The sequence below is a fragment of the Dipodomys spectabilis genome, unplaced genomic scaffold (genome assembly GCF_019054845.1).
Source record: "Dipodomys spectabilis isolate Male_0828 unplaced genomic scaffold, ASM1905484v1 ptg000157l, whole genome shotgun sequence".
Taxonomy (NCBI): Eukaryota; Metazoa; Chordata; class Mammalia; order Rodentia; family Heteromyidae; genus Dipodomys; species Dipodomys spectabilis.
In genome coordinates, this window is record NW_024870834.1 from 6,733,568 (window position 1) to 6,752,226 (window position 18,659).

An 18,659-nucleotide genomic window follows, 5' to 3' on the forward strand; every position below is an offset into this window, starting at 1 on the left:
CTGCTTAGACTGGTTTTGAACTGCAATCCTCAGATCTCAGCCTCCTGAGTAGCTAGGATTACAGGTGTGAGCCACCAGTGCTGGGCTTACTAGCTAGCTGCATGTTTAGTTAACCTTTCCACCACCATCCTACAGAAGCCGCTGGCGTAAGTCACATTGCACCCACCATCTTGTGGCTTGACAAACAGCATTGGCTGTCCACCCTGTCTTCATACTGTTCTCTTGGCTTCTATAATAGCATTGTGCTTTCTTATGGCTGCTCTAAATTTTAATAGCTCTCTTATCGCGAATGTCAGGCTTCTTTACGTTCCCAAGCTCCATTCAGGTCACTGTGTGTGTGTGTGTGTGTCCCCAATACCATCTTGCTATGCTTGGAAGAATGCATTGTGTGTACCTTTTCTCTTGAGTGCTCTGCTTGCCTTTGATGATGGATTGACACTCATCTTTCAGTATTCCCAAGTGAGGAAGGCTGGAGATGCTCAATGGGAGAGCCAAGATGGCTTTTGTGTCACACCTGTAATCCTGCTACTCCAAGAGGCTGAGATCTGAGGATACTGGTTCAAACCCAACCCAGGCAGAAAGGAGACATCTCCAAGTAATCAGCAAAAAGCCAGAAGTGTAGCTGTGGTAGAGTGATAGAGTGCTAGTTGAGCCAAACAGCCAAGCAAGAGTTTGAGGTCCTGAGTTCAAGCTCCAGTACCAACACAAAACAAAAGGGGTAGGGAAGAGTTTGCTATGTTGTCTGGGCTTTAGTGATCCTACTTACTGCTTCCCTGAGAGTTGAGACCAGTACAGCTACTGATCCTCAAGCTTATTGGGAGTGTTGGGGGGGAGCAGTTTTTTTGTTGTTATTGTTTTTGGTTTTTTTTTTTGCCTAGCAGGCCTTGAACCACAATCCTGCCCTCTACATCCCCTCCTCCCCTCCCCCTCTCCCCCCCACCCCCACCCCACAAATAGTTGGGATTGCAGGCATGAGCCGTGCCTGGCCTACCCCCTTTTTTTTTTTTTTTTTTTGCCGGTTGTGGGGCCTGAACTCGGCCTGGGCGCTGTCCCTCAGCTCTTCAGCTCAAGGCTAGTTAGCACTCTACCACTTGAGCCACAGTGCCACTTCGGCTTTTTCTGCTTATGTGGTGCTGAGGAATCGAACCCAGGGCCTCATGCATCCAAGGCAAGCGCTCTACCACTGAGCCAACTACCCAGCCCTCCTACCCTTTTATATTTTGTTTTTGAGGTAGGATCTCCGACTCTTTCCTAGTTTCCTCTCAGTCCAACTTGGGTTGCCTTGAAGTCAGGAATTTGCTTCTGTCTCCGTGTGATTACAGGCACTTGCTGGGCGCTGGTGGCTCACGCCTGTAATCCTAGCTACTCAGAAGGCTGAGATCTGAGGCTTTGGGTTCCAAGCCAGCCCAGACAGGAAAGTCCCTAACACTCATCTCCAATAAACCACCAAAAAGCCAGAAGTAAAGCTGTGACTCAAGTGGTTGAGTCAAAAAGCTAAGGGACAGCATCCAGACCCTGAGTCCAAGCCTCAATGTTTTTGGTGCATGTGTACCAAAAAGAAAGTGATTACAGGCACATGCCACCAAGGCCGGTAGCACCACCCCCAAAATAATTTCTGTTTAGCAAAAATCACAGTGATAAGCCAGGCACCGGTGGCTCACGCCTGTAATCCTAGCTACTCAGGAGGCTGAGATCTGAGGATCACAGTTCAAAGCCAGCCCGGGCAGGAAAGTCTGTGAGACTCATCTTCAATAAAGCACTAGAAAACCGGAAGTGGCGCTGTGGCTCAAGCGGTAGAGCACTCACTTTGAGCTGAAATGCTGAGGGACAGCACCCAGGTCCAGAGTTCAAACCCCATAACTGACAAAAAAAAAAACAACCCACAGTGATCCATAGAGAAAAAAAAACTATTCCCTCCTTTATCCCTAAGTTATATACACAAATAAAACTCCTGCAGGAGATACAAAAATATCACTACTGAGTTGGAGTCCTGAGAGGGAGGAGACAATTTATCTGAATGAAAAACCCAGCTTCCACCCAAGAAAGAACATAGAATCAGCATGTACATTTATATCCAGAAATGAAAAAGACATTTAAAAAAATAAGAGTCAAGCCAGGCACTGATGGCTCATGCCTGTAATCCTAGCGACTCAGGAGGCTGAGATGGCTCATGGTTCAAAGCCAGCCCAGGTAGGAAAGTCTGTGAGACTCATCTCCAATTAACCACCAGAAAACTGGAAGTGGCTCTGTGGCTCAAGTGGTAAAGCACTAGCCTTGAGCTGAAGAGCTGAAGGACAAGCCCTGAGTTCAAACCAAAAAAAAAAAGTCGAGGCTCAGACAGATGGCTCACTGTGGGTGGTTGGGAAGGAAGGAGGAGGCTGGGGCACTGCTGGGTGTGTCTTAACTGCTCTTTGAAGCTCCTGCCATTCCCCTAGGAGACTCAGACCCAGTTGCTCATAAAGCAGCAGTAGTAGGATGAATCAGAAGATCAGGAGCAAGCAGGTAATCCTTGCTACTCAGGAGGCTGAGATCTGAGGATCATGGTTTGAAGCCAGACCAAGCAGTAAGGTCTATCTCCAATTAATTTCTCCCCCCAAAAGCCAGAAGTGGAGTTGTGGCTCAATGGTAGATTCCTATCTTTGAGCAAAAAGCTCAGGGACAGTGCCAGGGTCCTGAGTTCAAGACTCAGGCCCAAGACTGGCACCAAAAAATAAAAATTAAAAAGGATGAACAAATGATTGTATATTTTTACAAACTTTATAGTCTCCACACCCTTTCTTACATTCATCCATCCAATTCTTTGGTGTCTTCCTACCCTTAATAGACACTACCCAGCTCACCTGCCCAGCTGTCCACAGGGAACAGGGTAGCTGTGTTAATTTCTTTTGATCTGAGCACAGGATCTGTGGTGGATACACCGATAACTGCAAACCAGCACAGGTAACTCACCCCCAAAATAGAAATTCCTGCTGCAGCCAGGTGCTGGTGCATCACACCTATAATCCTAGTTACTTAGAGGAGGTTCCGATCTGCAGATCTGGGTTGGAAGCCAGCCTGGGCACAAAATGAGACTCTAATCTCCAATTGACCAGCAAAAGCTAAAGTGGAGCTGTAGCTCGTGTGGTAGAGAGACAGCCCTGAACGAAAAAGATAGAAGTGTGAGTCCCCAGTACTTGCAGGAAAGAAAGAAAAACTAAGAGAATTTCTTGGGTGGCTGTAGCTCAGTGACTTGTTAATATCCCAGGGGGAAAACTCTCATACCTGGATAGGAAATATGTCAAGACTGTAACAAAGCCCTCGTGGCTTATACCTATAATCCTAGCTACTAAGGAAGTCGAAATCTGGTTGAAAGCCAACCCAGAGAGAAAAGCCTGCAAGATAACAACTGTAAAATAACCAGCAAAAAGCAGGGGTGGCAATGGCTCATGCCTGTAATCCTAGCTACTCAGGAGGCCGAGACCTGAGGACTGTGGTTCAAAGCCAGCCCAGTCAAGAAAGTCTGCAAGACTCTTATCTCCAATTAACCACACACACATACACACAAAAAGAGCAAAAAAGCTCAGGGACAGTGCTCAAGCCCTGAGTTCAAGCCTTGGGACAGGAATACACACAAAATGTACGGCTCGGGCTGGGAAGGTGGCTCAGTGGTACAGCACTTGCCTTGCCTTGCGTGCTTGAGGCCCTGGGTTCGATTCCTCAGCACCACATAAGCAGAAAAAAAAAGCCGGAAGTGGTGCTGTGGCTCAAGTGGTGGAGTGCTAGCCTTGAGCTGAAGAGCTGAGGGACAGCGCCCAGACCGAGTTCAGACCCCCCCCCCCAAAAAAAATGTACGGCTCAACCAGACACCAATGGCTCCCATCTATAATCCCATCTATCATCCTACAATCAAGAGGCTGAGATCTAGAGATCACTGTTCAAAGCCAGCCCGGGCTGGAGAGTCTGTGAGACTCTATCTCCAATAAATTACAAAAAAGGTTGGAAGTGGAGCTGTGGTTCAAAGTGGTACAGTGCCTGAGCAGAAGAAACTCAAGGGACCGTGCCTAGGTTCTGAGTTCAAGCCCCAGAAAACGGCAAAAAGTAAAAGTAGGGTTCGACCTGTTGCTCAAGTGGTGGCTTGCCTAGTAAGTGCAGTCTTTCAAAATAAAAAATAAAAAACCACAACAGGAAGGGAAAAAAAAACACATACAACTGATCACCTCAGAGCAGGGGCCTTCTAAGGAAAGCTGGATGCACGCACACCTCCGACGTGTTCTCCAAGCGCCTTAATTTCACAGACTTAAAATTAAGAGCCTCTTCTAATGAACTTCTAGAATACAGCCACAGGTCTCCGAAGTTGAGTTCCTGCGGGGTCTTTCCTGTTGCAGGCCTCGCTTACCAGCCAGACTGGGCTGTAATGCGGCGTGTGGCCGGCAGGGGTCGCAGCGCCCACACTTGACAACGGCCAAGCTCCCCACGGATCTGCCCCCACAGCGGCCATGGAAAGCCTGCAGCGTCCTTGCTGGACACTGCCCGGGCCGACCCTGAGGTTTGGCTCCTCTGGGAAACTCACTCCCCTGAGGATTGAACCCGTGAACCAGGTCTGAGTCCACGCGTGCAATCACCGCCCGGCGGTGCAGGGGACGGGGGGCCGGTCTGCACCTGGGGCGCGGGCGGCTGCCTTCCCTCCGCACCTCCCATCCCGCCCCACGGCTGGTGTCCCGGCCGCTTGCGTCCCTGGTCCCTTTTGCCACCGAAGCCGCAGCGAGGCACCCCGGACGGGCCTCGGCACCCCTCCCCGGGGACAAGTGGCCGCGGCGGGCTGGATCGCCGGGGCTGGGCCGGGCCCCAGTGGGTGCGGCCCCATCACCCGCTTCCTACCGGAACTTCTAGAAGGCTAGGGGCGCGGGAGGTGTGTGTGTCTGTGACCGCCAGCCCGAAGCCCAAGTCGGCGTAAAAGTTTCCCCGGGCACGCAGCGCCCGAGCCCCGCCGGTCCCGGGGCCAAGGCCAGGCCTGCCCCCACCCCGAACCCCGAGGCGCGCGCGGGATCGGTTCTCCCGCCTCGGGCTGGGCTCCTGCGGAGCCTCGGGAGGCCGGCGAGGCGGCTCGGCCCGCGGGCTGCACCTGCCCGGCGCGCCGGGGACCGGGGAGGAGGGGTGCAGGCCCCGGGAGCGGCGCGGACGCGGGTGGGCGCTCCTCTCCCGCACGTGGCGCCTCCCTGCGCGCGTGCGCCTGCGGGGTGTGTGTGGGGGAGGCCTGGGCGCCACGTGCTGCGGCCCCGCACGCGGGCAGCCGGGGGGGGGGTCAGGCGTGGGCAAGGCCCACGTGTGACCCCGCTGCCGCCGGGCGGCGTCCCCGACACCCCGCGGCTCCTCCCGCGCCCCGGGCTCCCCCGGGGCGGGCTGGGCCGCGCGGCGCGCCGGTCGCCCGGGGCTGCGGAGGGGCGGGGCGCCCGCATTGTTCCTCCCCCTTCCCCAGCCCGGGCGGGGCGCGGGGCCGCCGCGGGGCCGCCGGGGCCGCGGAACGTGGGCTCGCGCGCCCCGCCTTTGTCTCCCGGGCGCGAGCCGCCGCAGCCCCGCGCCCCGCCGCTCGCTCGCTCGCTGTCCGGAGCCGCTTTGTACCGCGGCGCGGGGAGGGGGGACGCGGACGCGGGGTGCGGAGCCGGCGGGCGCAGCCTCGGCATGGACGTGACGGTGTCGGAGCTCATGGAGCTCTTCCTGCAGAGCCCGCTGGTGACCTGGGTGAGTGCGTCCGCTCCACCTCCCCTTTGTTGGCGCCCGGCTCTCCTCGCGCCGGGCCGGGGGGGGGGGGGAGTGCGGCGCGGCCGAACCCCAGCCCTCCGCTCCCCCCCCCCCCGCTCCGCCCGCCCCCCTCACCCCCGGGCCCCGGGCCCTGCGGTCTCCGCTTCCAACTCCGCAGCCCGCGCCTTCCCAGGCCGGGCCCGGGCCGAAGAGGGTTACACCTGTTCCCGCCCGGCGCGGGGTCCCAGCGCTCACCCCTGTTCCCACCGCTCCCCCACCCCCCCAAAAGCACCCCGCGCCCCAGGGGATGGCCTCGTGAAGTCGGTGCACCCTGAGCCCGGGGGGGGGCTGACGGGGCGGTGAGCCTGGGGGCGCCGGGCGGACCGCGCACAGGCCGGGTGGGCGCACTGCCGTCCCGTGGCGCCGGGACGCCAGGGGTTTCTTGAGCAGCTCCACCCGGCGTTGATTTGTTTCCTTAGTTTGTCTCTTTCTTGCCCCGAGACGCTGGAGGAAAGAAAAAAGTCGTGGGGAAGTTTTCCTTCTCCCCTGCCTGGCGACTGTTGCCCGGCCACGGGCGCAGGGTGGGCCCGGTGCCTGGCGGGGCCGCGCGGCGGCGCCTCCCGCGGCCCCGGCGCCGGCCCCGGCCCCGGCCCCGGCCCCGGCCCCGGCCCCGGCCCCGGCCCCGGCCCCGGCCCCGGCCCCGGCCCCCGGGGCGCCGCTCGCTCGCCCGCTCGCTGCCCGCGCGTGACTTCCTGTCTTAATCTCCCCGCAGGTGAAAACTTTTGGCCCGTTTGGAAGCGGGAACCAGGACAACCTGACTATGTACATGGATTTAGTGGATGGCATCTTTCTGAACCAAATCATGTTGCAAATGTAAGTTGCCCTCGTCACCGACGAAGGCTCGAGAAGGAGCGGCTTTAGAAAAGTTTCCGGCTGTGGGGGTGGCCCGGGGAGATGCGGGGATCACGGTCTTGAGGTGCTTTTTACCAATCTGCTGGGTATGTTAGGCCCGCAGCTTGTTTGGGGGAAGGAAATTTGGCCTCGACCCCGGGTGCAGGTGGTGTGATTGACTTCATTGTTATTTAAACAATGGCTTTTTTTTTTTTAAGCCTACTTTATGTTGTAGGGGTTCTGGGAGTTGTGTTTCAGGAAGTTTTGGGGTGGTGGACTGGAGCCTCAGGGGCGAGTATAAAGCCTCAGTGTAGATGTAAGGGCACCCTCAAGATTTCCTTTTCTTTGCCCCAAGAGCAAGTGCAAATTGTAAGTCCAGTCCTGTGAGCTGGATTTGAAGTAACTGTGTTAGAATGGGCACCGAGTGTCCTGTGCTGGTGCTGGTTGGTTTGGAAGCATGTGGACGGCTACACGGCGTCTGGGTGGAACTTAGGCTTGCTTGTGGATATGGCAGACCACATCCTTTCCTGTAGCTGAGTTCTGCAGAGCCTGCCCGTCTGTGTGATTGACACTGCCACTGTGTAGGTGTTGGCTCCTACCTCCGCATTGTTTTAAGCTCAGACTGCAAGAGCATATTGGAACTGAGTGTCAGCGTGATTCACGTGTGCTGAAAGCAAAATAAAACATCCTAATGTTCTCTGAATCGTATATATCCCAGTACCAGTCCTTGAACTGAAGAAGAGGGGGAGGGGGGGAGGAAGCAGAGGAGGAGGTGAGAGTTCTGGCATATCCAGAAGTGATTTGAATAGATTCTACCTGAAAAGATCTGTTTACGATTTTTTTTCCAGTTACCTTGCACCTTTAATTTTCGTAAGTCATTCCATGTCACAACATAGGAAAGAGACTTTACCACCTTTGGGTGGAGCAATTATGTTCTGTATCTATAGATACATCAAGATGTCTGTCTATCTAGTGCCAGTACTGTGGCTTGAACTCAGGGAATGGGCATCACTTAGCTAAATGCTATAGCTCTACCACTTGAGTCACAGCTCCATTTTCAGCTTTTGGGTGGTTAACTGGAGATAAGAATCTCACGTTGCTACTGGGCTGGCTTGAACTATGTATGATCTCAGAACTTGCCTCCTGAGTAGCTAGGATTTCAGGTATAAGCCACCAGCTTTTTGTTGTTTTTCTTGGTGCCACTCCTGGGTCTTGATTGAACTCAGGGCCTGGGCACTGTTCCTGAGCTTTTTTTTGAACAAGGCCACTCTGCCACCTGAGCCACAGCTCTACTTGTCTCTGTTTTGGTGGTTAATTGGAGATAAGGGTCTCATAGACTTTCCTTCCCCTGTTGGCTTTGAACCACGGTCCTCAGTTTCTCAAGCCCCTTGAGTAGCTAGAATTGTTGGCCACCTGTGCCTGTATTTGTTGATACTTAAGAAAAAATTAGCCAGGTGCTGGTGGCTCACGCCTGTAATCCTAGCTACTCAGGAGGTTGAGATCTGAGGATCACGGTTCAAAGCCAGCCCGGGCAGGAAAGTCCGTGAGACTCTTACCTCCCATAAACCACTAGAAAACTGGAAGTGGCGCTGTGGCTCAAGGGGTAGAACGCTAGTCTTGAGCTGAAGAGCACAGGGACAGTGCCCAAGCCCCAGAGTTCAAGCCCCACGACTGACCAAAAAAAAAAAGCTTAGCAATCTTCCTTGTTTGATTCTCCAGAGACTGGTCTGGTGACCTGGCTGAGCAGCACTGACGATCTTAGGCTTCTCAGGGGCAACTTCCTGGTGTGGTGGGTTGGAACTGGGGCAATGCCCCCCAAATCCCTTTTCTCTAGTTCTCTGAAACTGCTGGGTCCAACAGGTGCCTGAAGCTGTGAAACTTATACATGTCCTTCCCCACCCCTGAGAGAGACTGGTTAAAGTGCTAGCAGTGTGTGTCTGTGGGGGCGGGGGGGGGGGGGGGGGGGGGGGAAGAGCAGCCTTTCATTCAGTTTTTACACCCTGGCTCTGGGGAGAACAAAAGCCCCGGGCTGTTTCTCTTTCTTGCCTGACCTTTGGAATTCCTGAAGCAGTTACCACTTGCTTGTAAATCAGGGAAGCCTGCTGCTGGCCATTCCTTTGAGAAATGCCAGCTCATCACTTGTTTGAATGTGGCCTGCAGCTATGTTGGGTTGAAGGGCTGCTCCCCTTTTCGATGTTATTTTCGTTCTGTGATGAGCGAGATGATCACTCTGGAAGTGGGTGTTCTCATTGCACGGGTGCTTTCCTGGATTAGGAAAGTGAGGGGCGGGTGGGTAGGTGGGCCCAGGACACCTCCAGCACCTGGGTTTCTGCTTTGGGGGGGCTGAGAATAACCTGTTTCCAGGTAACAGGAGCCTGTGGAAACGGGTGGGAACTGAGTGCAGAGGGAACTTCTGGGGGCTGTGGAAATGTCCTGTGCACTGCTTGTCATTTCCCGAACTCCTCCCGCTCGGCTTATGGTGCTCTCTGCAAAAGTCATGCTAGTGAAGCACAGATAGGGATCCTGGGGTACAGCTCACTGACAGAGCACTCGCCTGGTGTGGGCAAGGCCCTAGGTTCCAATCCCAGCCTCCTACTCTTAGTAACACAAGAATGCTGGCCTAGTTAGTGTTGGACAGCCTCCATGGCCTCCGTCCCGTAGGACAGGCAGGTCATTCCATGCCTCAGTTTCCTAATTTGCAAACTGAGACATGAAGTTCATCTGAAATGGTTTGGGGATTAAATGATGATGTTCTAGCATTTATTTAGCCCAGTGTTTGTCACAGAACTGGTGTGGAGATCAGTTTCTTACTCAGGATCATTGTGATCCTTGTGATCCAGAAAGCATTCAAGGTGCCTGGGAGATGTTTTCATTCCCCCCCCACCCCCCTACCTCCCCACCCCACTTTTTTTTTGGCCAGTTATGGGGCTTGAACTCAGGGCCTGAGCATTGTCTCTGAGCTCTTTTGCTCAAGGCTAGCACTCTGCCACTTTGAGCCACACTGCCACTTCCAGTTTTCTGATGGTTCATTGGAACTAAGTCTCGTGGCCTTTCCTGACCAGGCTGGCCTAGATCCTCAAATCCCAGACTCCTGAGTTTCTAGGGTTACAGGCATGAGCCACCAGTGCCCGGCTTGTTGTTGATTTTTTAATATGTTTTCTCCATACATTCTTAGTCTCCAAATGACTGCATAATTCTGAGCCTTAGCCGTCTTTCAATGAAGTCTGTGGTGTCACTGGACCCTGGATCCTCATCTGAACCACACATCTGACCCTACTTTCTCCCCTGCTGCCCAGTGAAGAAATGTCAGGGCCACGAGCAGATAGATGGGTGCTAGGTTGTGGGGGCCTTATCTCTTGAGCTGGACACCCAGAGACTTAGCTGCTGCTGCTCCGGGGTGATAAATTCTCCCAGAGTTTTGTAGGCTTGCTCTGGCCTGGAGGAAAGTGCAGAGCAGTCATGCAGACTGGGTTTGCTGCGGCTCAGATAAGAGACTGTTACTTAACACTCCACAGCCATCTGGAGGCTGGCTGGGGTCACGTGACTGCACCTGCCATTGTCTCTGGCAGTAGCCCTGGACTCCTGGTGAAGTGATGTCACCCTTACCTGGAAGCAGGAAAGCCCTATGGGCTCAGCTTTCAGGGGAGGCCCAGGTCTTCAATTCCTGAATTGAAGAGACATTGAAGGCCTGCTGAAGTCTCTGAGCTCCCCAGCGTTGATGAATTGGATACAAGAGTTTTGTTCTTTTGTAAAAAGTTAATAGGGCATTGAGCCTAGCACTAGGCAAATTCACATCATTACTGTGCTATTTTTTATTGTTCTTGCTGCTGCTGGTGGTGGTCATGGGGCTTGAATTCAGGGCCTGCGTACTATCCCTGAGCTGTTTTTTGCTCAAGGACTCTACCACTTGAGCCACAGCTCCACTTCTAGCTTTCATGTGGTTAATTGGAGATAAGAGTCTCACGGATTTTCCTTCCCAAGTTGGTTTGAACCACAATCCTCAGATCTCAGCCTCCTGAATAGCTAGGATTACAGGCATAAACCACCAGCGCCCAGCTTCTGCTACTTATTATCTGTTAGATTGGGTAAATGACTCTAGTTCTTTAAGCTTCAATTTTCTGATCTGCAGTAAGGGGACAGGTTTAGGAAGGCCCAAATATGATGATGCTTATAGAAAATGTCGATCCTTGTGGCCCGGTGAGACCTGGAGCTGCGTGTGTGTAGGCACATGCTCTCCTTTGTGCCAGTGTACCCTCTGGTGCACACAGGTACTTATCAAAGAAGCCACCAACCCATTTGGTACGCTGGCTGCTTAGTGTAGCTGGGAGCTAGTGACGCGCAGGAGTAAATGCAGCCACTGCTGGTCATTTGTTCAGATTCTCCCCTGATCCCTCGTTATGGCTGTACAACTCGGGAGTAATTTGTTAATTATTCAGAGGTTGGAAGCATACTCAGGCCAATGGGAGAGTTTCTTCTAAAGAAGCATTTGAAGGCTAATTCCCCTCTTCCCCAATGCCTGCCTAGAGGAGCCCATGTTCCCATACACCTCTCAGTCGAGTGGTTGCAGTAATGTTGGAACAGAAGGATATTTATTTGGGAATTTAGGGAATTTTCTAAACTTGGTGGTGAGCACTCTTACTACTGAGCTGCCCCTCCAACCAAGTAATTTCCTTTTTATTTATTTTTATTATTGTTTTTGCCTGTAGGATAGGGCATTGTTCATGGGGGCTTTGAGTCTTTAAAAATTATACAAAATCCAGGCACTGGTGGCTCACGCCTATAATCCTAGCTACTCAGGAGGCTGAGATCTGAGGATCACGGTTCAAAAGCCAGCCTGGGCACGAAAGTCCAGGAGACTCTTATCTCCAATAAGCCACTAGAAAACCGGAAGTGGTGCTGTAGCTCAAGCATTGAGCACTCGCCTAGAGCTGAAGAGCTGAGGGACAGTGCCCAGGCCCAGAATTCAAGCCCCACGCTGGACTAAAAAAAAACCCCAAAAAACAAAATACATAAAATAAGTAGGGTGCTGGTGGCTCACGCTGTAATCCTATATACTCAGGAGACAGATCTGAAGATTGCAGTTTAAAGCTTGCTAGTCCATGAGACCCTTATTTCCAAATAATCTCAGAAAAAGCCGGAAAAGGGGGGCTGTGGGGCTCAAGTGATAGAGCACTGGCCCTGAGCAAAAGGAGCTCAGCAATAGTGCCCAGGTCCAGAGTTCATCCCCCAGAACTAGCAAAAAAAAAAATTACATAAAACAATTCTTATTCACTGTAGGAAGATAGCAGAATAGGAACTTACAGATGAGCCCGTAATTGCTTGTGATTTTGTGATGCAAAGATGACAGTTTAATATTCCTGTACTTCCCAGATGTTGTGAACAGTATGTGTATTAGTGCCCTCGATGTGTTTTATAGATGGGGCTCTGTTACTGTTTCCTGGAATATTTCATTTAGCCTGTGATATGTTGTGGACGTCTCTCTGTGGCAATACATAATTTCACTTTTTTTTCTTTGGTGGGTCGTGGGATTTGAACTCTGGGCCTGGGTGCTGTCTCTGCGCTCTTCAGCTCAAGGCTAGCGCTCTAGCCACAGCGCCACTTTCCTTCATTCACTTTTAAATTTAGGGTTTTTTTTCCTTTTGAGACAGGGTATATAGTCAGTGCTCCTGCGTTAGCACCAGGCATGTGCCACCATACTTGGCTTAAATTTAGGAGGCTTTTCGTTTGTTTTGAGGGCTTGAATTTAAGGCCTTGTGTTCTTACGAGGTATGCTTGCTCATGGCTAGCATCCTATCCCTTGATGGCTTCCAGACTTTTTTTTCCCCCCTGACACATTTGGAGAGAGAGTTTCATAAACTTTCCTGCCTAGTATGGCCTTGAACTGAAATCCTCAAAATCTCAGCCTCGCGAGTAGCTTAAGATTCCAGGCCTGAGCCACTGGCACTTGACTAGAAAGTGTTAGGAGTTCAAGTCATAGTTGGAGTTCAACTTTTCCAAAAAGGAGATTGCTATAAACTGAAATTCTCCAGCTGGGAAGGTGGCTCAGTGGTAGAGCGCTTGCCTTGTATTTGTATGCATGAGGCCCTGGGTTCGATTCCTCAGTACCACATAAGCAAAAATGCCGGAAATGGTGCTGTGGCTCAAATGGTAGAGCACTAGCCTTGAGCTGAAGAGCTGAGGGACAGCATCCAGGCCCAGACTGACAAGAAAAAGAAGTTCTCACGGGAAAGTCCTAGCAAGAATTGATTTTTCTTTCTTTCTTTCTCTTTCTTTCTTTCTTTCTTTCTCTCTTTCTCTTTCTTTCTTTTTCTTTCTTTCTTTCTTTCTCCCTTCCTTTTCCTTCCTCTGTTTCTCTCTTTCTTTTCTTTCTCTCTCTCTCTTTCTTTTTTTTTTTTTTTTGGGTCCAGTCGTGGGGCCTGAACTCTGGGCCTGGGCACTGTCCTTCAGCTCTTCAGCTCAAGGCTAGCACTCTACCACTTGAGCTACAATGGCACTTCCTGCTTTTTTCTTTTTGCATATGTGGTGCTGAGGAATCGAATCCAGGGCCTCATGCATGCAAGGCAAGCGCTCTACCACTGAGCCATCTTCCCAGCCCTCTCTTTCTTTCTTTCGGGTCCGGTCATGGGGCCTGAACTCTGGGCCTGGGCGCTGTCCCTCAGCTCTTCAGCTCAAGGCTAGCACTCTACCACTTGAGCCACAGCGCCACTTCCAGTTGTTTTTTTTTCTTTTTGCTTATGTGGTGCTGAGGAATCGAACCCAGGGCCTCATGCATGCAAGGCAAGCGTTCTACCACTGAGCTACCTACCCAGCCCCCTGATTTCCATTTTTCTTTTTTCTTTTTTTTTTTATTGTGCTACCTACCCAGCCCCCTGATTTCCATTTTTCTTTTTTCTTTTTTTTTTTATTGTGCAGAAGTTTATTTTAATTTTAATTTTTTAATTTTTTTATTGTGAAAATACTGCTCAGAGGGGTTATTACATGGGCAAAATAATGAGTACATTTCTTTCTTTCTTTTTTTTTTTTTTTTCCGGTCCAGTCGTGGGCCTGAACTCTGGGCCCGGGCACTGTCCCTCAGCTCTTCAGCTCAAGGCTAGCACTCTACCACTTGAGCCACAGCGCCACTTCCAGTTGTTTTTTTTTCTTTTTGCTTATGTGGTGCTGAGGAATCGAACCCAGGGCCTCAGGCATGCAAGGCAAGCGCTCTACCCCTGAGCCACCTTCCCAGCTCATGAGTACATTTCTTATCAAGCATTGTAGCCTCCCCCTTTGTTTCCCCTTCCCATCCCATCCCATCCTCCCCCTCTCCCCCCAATTCTCCCCCCCCCCACCAGAGTTGTACAGTTCGTTTTCGACATAACAACTTGTACATCTCATTGTTGCAGTGGGTCCACCTGTATCCCTATTTAAACGATTTGTTTTTCCCTTCCCCTCCACAAATTATACCGACATCAAATACAGTGAAAGCAGGGGTTATACCGTGGGGGAGGGACATACAAAGCAACAAAGAAATAATCTTATAAATGTGTTAGAAACACTCGCATGAAAAAAAAAATTTGAATACACATCTTAGGGTTCATTTGATTTCCATTTTTCTATTTGGAAGTTTTCATGGCTACAGGAAGCCCTGGGGACCTGAGCTCTCCACATCTGGACCACTATCACGCATGCAGTCACGCACACGTGTGCTTTCTGTCCTCTGACATCATGCTGTGAGGCACTAGGACTTTTTTTAGTTGTGTACAGGAACTGTCACATGAACATTGCTGGGCTCTTGTTTGTTTTTAATTTTTGTCGGATATGTTTGCTCAGACCAATGTAGCCAAATACATTTTCAGTTTAACTATTACACATTCATTGTTTTGTACTAAGTCTTTAAAATTGAGTGTATGTTTTATGCTTAGAGGAGACTTCATTGTAATTGTGGCCAGCCTATAGTTCAGGTGCTCGCTGCCTACCTGTGGCCACGGTTACTGTACTGGACAGGGTTAGCGCTGGTGGTTGCTTAATGACATAGATCTTGGAAGCAGGTGGATGTGAGTCTGTGCTTCGATCTGTTATTAACTACGTGTCTCTTTGCTTCCGTTTCTGCATCTCTAAAATGGAGCCGATGTGAAGTTCAAATGTAAAGCTCTCAGCATAGTGTAGATCAGTGTGTGTGTGTGTGTGTGTGTGTGTGTGTGTGTGTGTGTGTGTGTGTGTGTGTGTGTGTGTGCGCGCGCGCGCATCCTACTACTTAAACCAGAGCTCCATTTCTGCATTTTTGCTGGTTAATCAGAAATGATTTCTTTTTTTTTTTTTTTTTGCCAGACCTGGGGCTTGAACTCAGGGCCTGAGTGTTGTTCCTGAGCCTCTTTGTGCTCAAAGCTAGCATTCTACCATTTGAGCCAGGGCTCCACCTCTGGCTTTTTCTGAGTAGCTTATTGGAGATAAGAGTCTCATGGACTTTCCTTCCTGGGCTAGTTTTATGCCGTGATCCTCAGATCTTAGCCTCCTGAGTAGTTAGGATTATAGGTGTGAGCCACCGGTCTCTGAGTAGAAATGAGTTTCATGGACTTTGTTCGAGCTACCTTTGACTCTTGATTCTCAGATCTCAGCCTCCTGAGTAGCTAAGAGCTAGTAGCTTATAGTCATAGACCATTATCTTGCAACAGCTTTTGGGAAAATGGAGTTGTCCACATGGGTCATAATTGCATCTTCCTGGCGTATAGAACAAACAATATAGTGCAAGTTTGCTTGGCACTGTGTGGGGCCTTGTGAAATGATTGTGTTTCGGATGTGGAAGGATCTTGTGGCTCTTTTGCAGAGTGCTAAGCCATGGAACCTAGCTGAAACCTCTGTGCCTTCCATTTCTTGAAAGGGGGTGGGCAAAGGGGGTGGGCGTGGAGGGGAGGAAATAGGAGGTGTGACTGGGCTGCTAGGAGTGAGATCTACTTTCCCTGAGGAAGGTTGAGACATTTGTTTTGACTGGCCTCTTAAATAACCTCTCTACCCAGAGAGCCTCAGTTAATTGAGGAATCCTAATGATCACAATAATTAGTCTAATTAGTCATACAGCAAATGTCAAGGCTCTTTCTTGGAGTATTGCTTCTATTCACTTTTGCTTCCCAGAACTGGGGAGAAGGAGAAGCAGAGAGGTGGCCGTGCTGGGAGCCGAGGGGCACCCAGGTCTCTGGCCCTGCACATGAGTGATCACTGCAGCACAAACTGAGGTTCTTCTGGAAGTGACTCATGTGACAAATGAAACCTAGGACTAAGATGCCAATTAAACAGGAACTAGGTATGGCATACTTGTAAACCCCAGCACTTGGAGGCTGAAGCAGGAGAATCACAAGTTCAAGACCAACCTGGACAACTTCAGTGACGACCCTATCCCCAAACTGAAAGGGCTGGAGAGGTAGCTAGGTGGTGTCATGCTTGCCTGGGATGCATTAGGCACTGGCTTCAGGTCTGGCACTGCAAAAACAATAACAAAACCTCCAGTTAAATAGAAAAGCCTTGCATGTTGTCTGAGCTCTGTTACATTTAGCTGCACGTTTGTCACTGTGAACTCCCCTCTGGTCTCAGAAGGTAGCTGTAGTCAAAGGAGGAGAATTGTACCTTGGAGGGAAGTTGTTTTGTAATGCTAGGAACGTTACTGTAGCTAAAAATGAGGTTCAAATTCTGAATGCCCTCTTTTCCTAAATTAATTTCAGTGGAACTGTAAACATTTATTTTCTCAGTAATGAATGGCTCCAAGAGAAATATGTGACATACATTACATGGCTCGGCCAGAAGCCATTACTGAGGGACAATAAGAAATGCTAGCGAGGGGGCTGGGAAGGTGGCTCAGTGGTAGAGCGCTTGCCTTGCATGCATGAGGCCCTGGATTCGATTCCTCAGCACCACATAAGCAAAAAGAAAAAAGCCGGAAGTGGCACTGTGGCTCAAGTGGTAGAGTGCTAGCCTTGAGCTGAAGAGCTGAGGGATAGCGCCCAGGCCCAGAGTTCAGGCCCCACGACCGGACCCAAAAAAAAAAAGAAATGCTAGGGAGGGGGGTGAAGGGGGCTTGGGGGGGGATGGGAAGGGATGGGAAGGGGAAACAAAGGGGAGGCAACAATGCTTGATAAGAAATGTATTCATTACCTTGCCCATGTATTTATAACCCCTCTGTACGGTATTTTCACAATAAAAAAATTAAAAATGCTAGTCGGAAGCTGGGCACCTGTGGCTCACGCCTGTAATCCTAGCTACTCAGGAAGCTGAGATCTGAGGATCATGGTACAAAGCCAACTTGGGCAGGAAAGTCCGTGAGACTCCTATCTCCAATCAACACCGGAAAACTGGAAGTAGCGCTATGGCTCAAGTGGTAGAGTACTCGCCTTGAGCTGAAGAGCCGAGGGACAGCACCCAGGCCCAGAGTTCAGGCCCCACAACTGACAAAAGAAAAAAGAAAGAAAGGTCATCTGGTAGTAGAAGAGGTCCTCTGGTTGCCACAGGTGACTATTTTAGGAAATTTGATTCAGTATGACTGAATGAAGTCCATGGACAATCATTGCAAGTGGAGGTTTGCCATACTCAAGGCACAGTGTCAAGATTGCCAGTGTAAATGTCAAATATTTACTTAAAGATTGAACTTTAGTCAGCCTCTGTAACAAAAGCCTTGCGCTCCCACCGATGTTTGAAGTGATTCAAGGTGTGCGGTTTACTTTTCTTCTACTTCTCCATTTTCTGTGAATGGTGGCTCTGAATGAACCAAATGACCTCAGAGATTTGTTTCTTTGACATTCCCCCACATTAGCCCAGGGAGCCTCTCCTTTTATTTATTCATAGGACTTGGATGACAGATGAAGCTTGAGTACAGGCCTTTGAGTTATGCGTCTTCATCCGCCCCAGGTGACTTGCTGGGAGGGGTGAGATGGGGAGGAGAGAGGAGAGAAAGAGAGGGGAGGGGAGGGGGGGCCTTAGTTATGGAGTAGCAGCTCAGTGTACGACCTCTGACTGACAGAACTCAATTCCTCTGAGTGCTCTCTTCTCATCAGAAGGGCTCTGACAAGGCTGCTTTGGAGAAACATCTGCATGCTGATGAGAGAGACTGTAAACCACTTGATATAGACTTCCAGTTTCCTCACTGTCAGACCTGAGTTTTGCCTGAGGTTGGAAGATGACTGTCTCTTAGGGGTGGGGTTTCCGTGCACTCAGAATATCTAGCGTGGTATCTTGGAGATCTGCACAGCAGGGCACACTACCCAGGGTGTCAGAGGCCTCTGTTCCATTTTCCAGATAGACTTGAGCCCTGGAGTTTAAATCGTGGGCAGGACCACTGGGCCAGGTGACAGAAGGAAACCCATGCTAAGTGGAACATTGCGATTTTATTAAGTCATTTTCCTCATTTTTCTATTTTTTGGATACTTTTCACATTTTACCTTGCCCAGCTTTTTAAATCTTGAAACAAGGCTTTGGTTAGGATGTTGGCTTTTGTGGTTTTTTTTTTTTTTTTTTTTTTTTAATTTTAATTTTTTGTCAGTCCTGGGGCTTGAACTCAGGGCCTGGGTGCTGCCCCTGAGCCTCTTTGTGATCAAGGCTAGCACTCTTCCACTTGAGCCAAACTGCCACTTACAGCTTTTTCTGGAGATAAGAGTCTTACAGATTTCCTGCCTGAGCTGGTTTCAAACCACGATCCTCAGATCTCAGCCTCATGAGTAGCTAGGATTATTGGCATGAGCCGCTGGAACCCGGCTGAATGTTGGTTTTTATGGTGACCTTGGGTCTGCGCTGCCAGGTGGATGTCCTTTGTGGGTGATGACAGCAATAGGAATAGAAGCAGCATTGTAAAGGCTGTGGTGCCAGACACTGGTGGCTCACACCTCGGAGGCTGGGATCTGAGGACTGATGTTTGAAGCCAGCCTGGGTGGACTAATGTGAGAGACCCTTATCTCCAATTAACTAGCAAAAAGGTTATTACTGCAAGCATGGCTCAAGTGGTAGAATGCCTGCTTTGAGCGAAAAAGCCAAGCCAGGAGTGTGAGCCTTGGAGTTCAGGTCCCAGGACTGGGAAGTCCTGTGGTGGGCAG

General features: G+C 50.6%; 1 protein-coding gene across 2 annotated transcripts in view; it reads left to right on the plus strand.

The window, feature by feature from the left end:
• The first annotated feature begins 5,627 nt into the window (after positions 1-5,627).
• The window catches only part of Ccdc88c (coiled-coil domain containing 88C), a 120,157-nt gene continuing 107,125 nt past the window's right edge, over positions 5,628-18,659 (plus strand). For both annotated transcript variants that reach the window (XR_006149432.1, XM_042692561.1), the window contains exons 1-2: positions 5,628-5,718; positions 6,491-6,591. Coding sequence is in view for 1 of the 2 variants with exons in the window: in XM_042692561.1 (XP_042548495.1) it covers positions 5,659-5,718; positions 6,491-6,591 (161 nt within the window). In the remaining variant the exon portion in view is untranslated. The remainder of the gene's footprint in view (positions 5,719-6,490; positions 6,592-18,659) is intronic.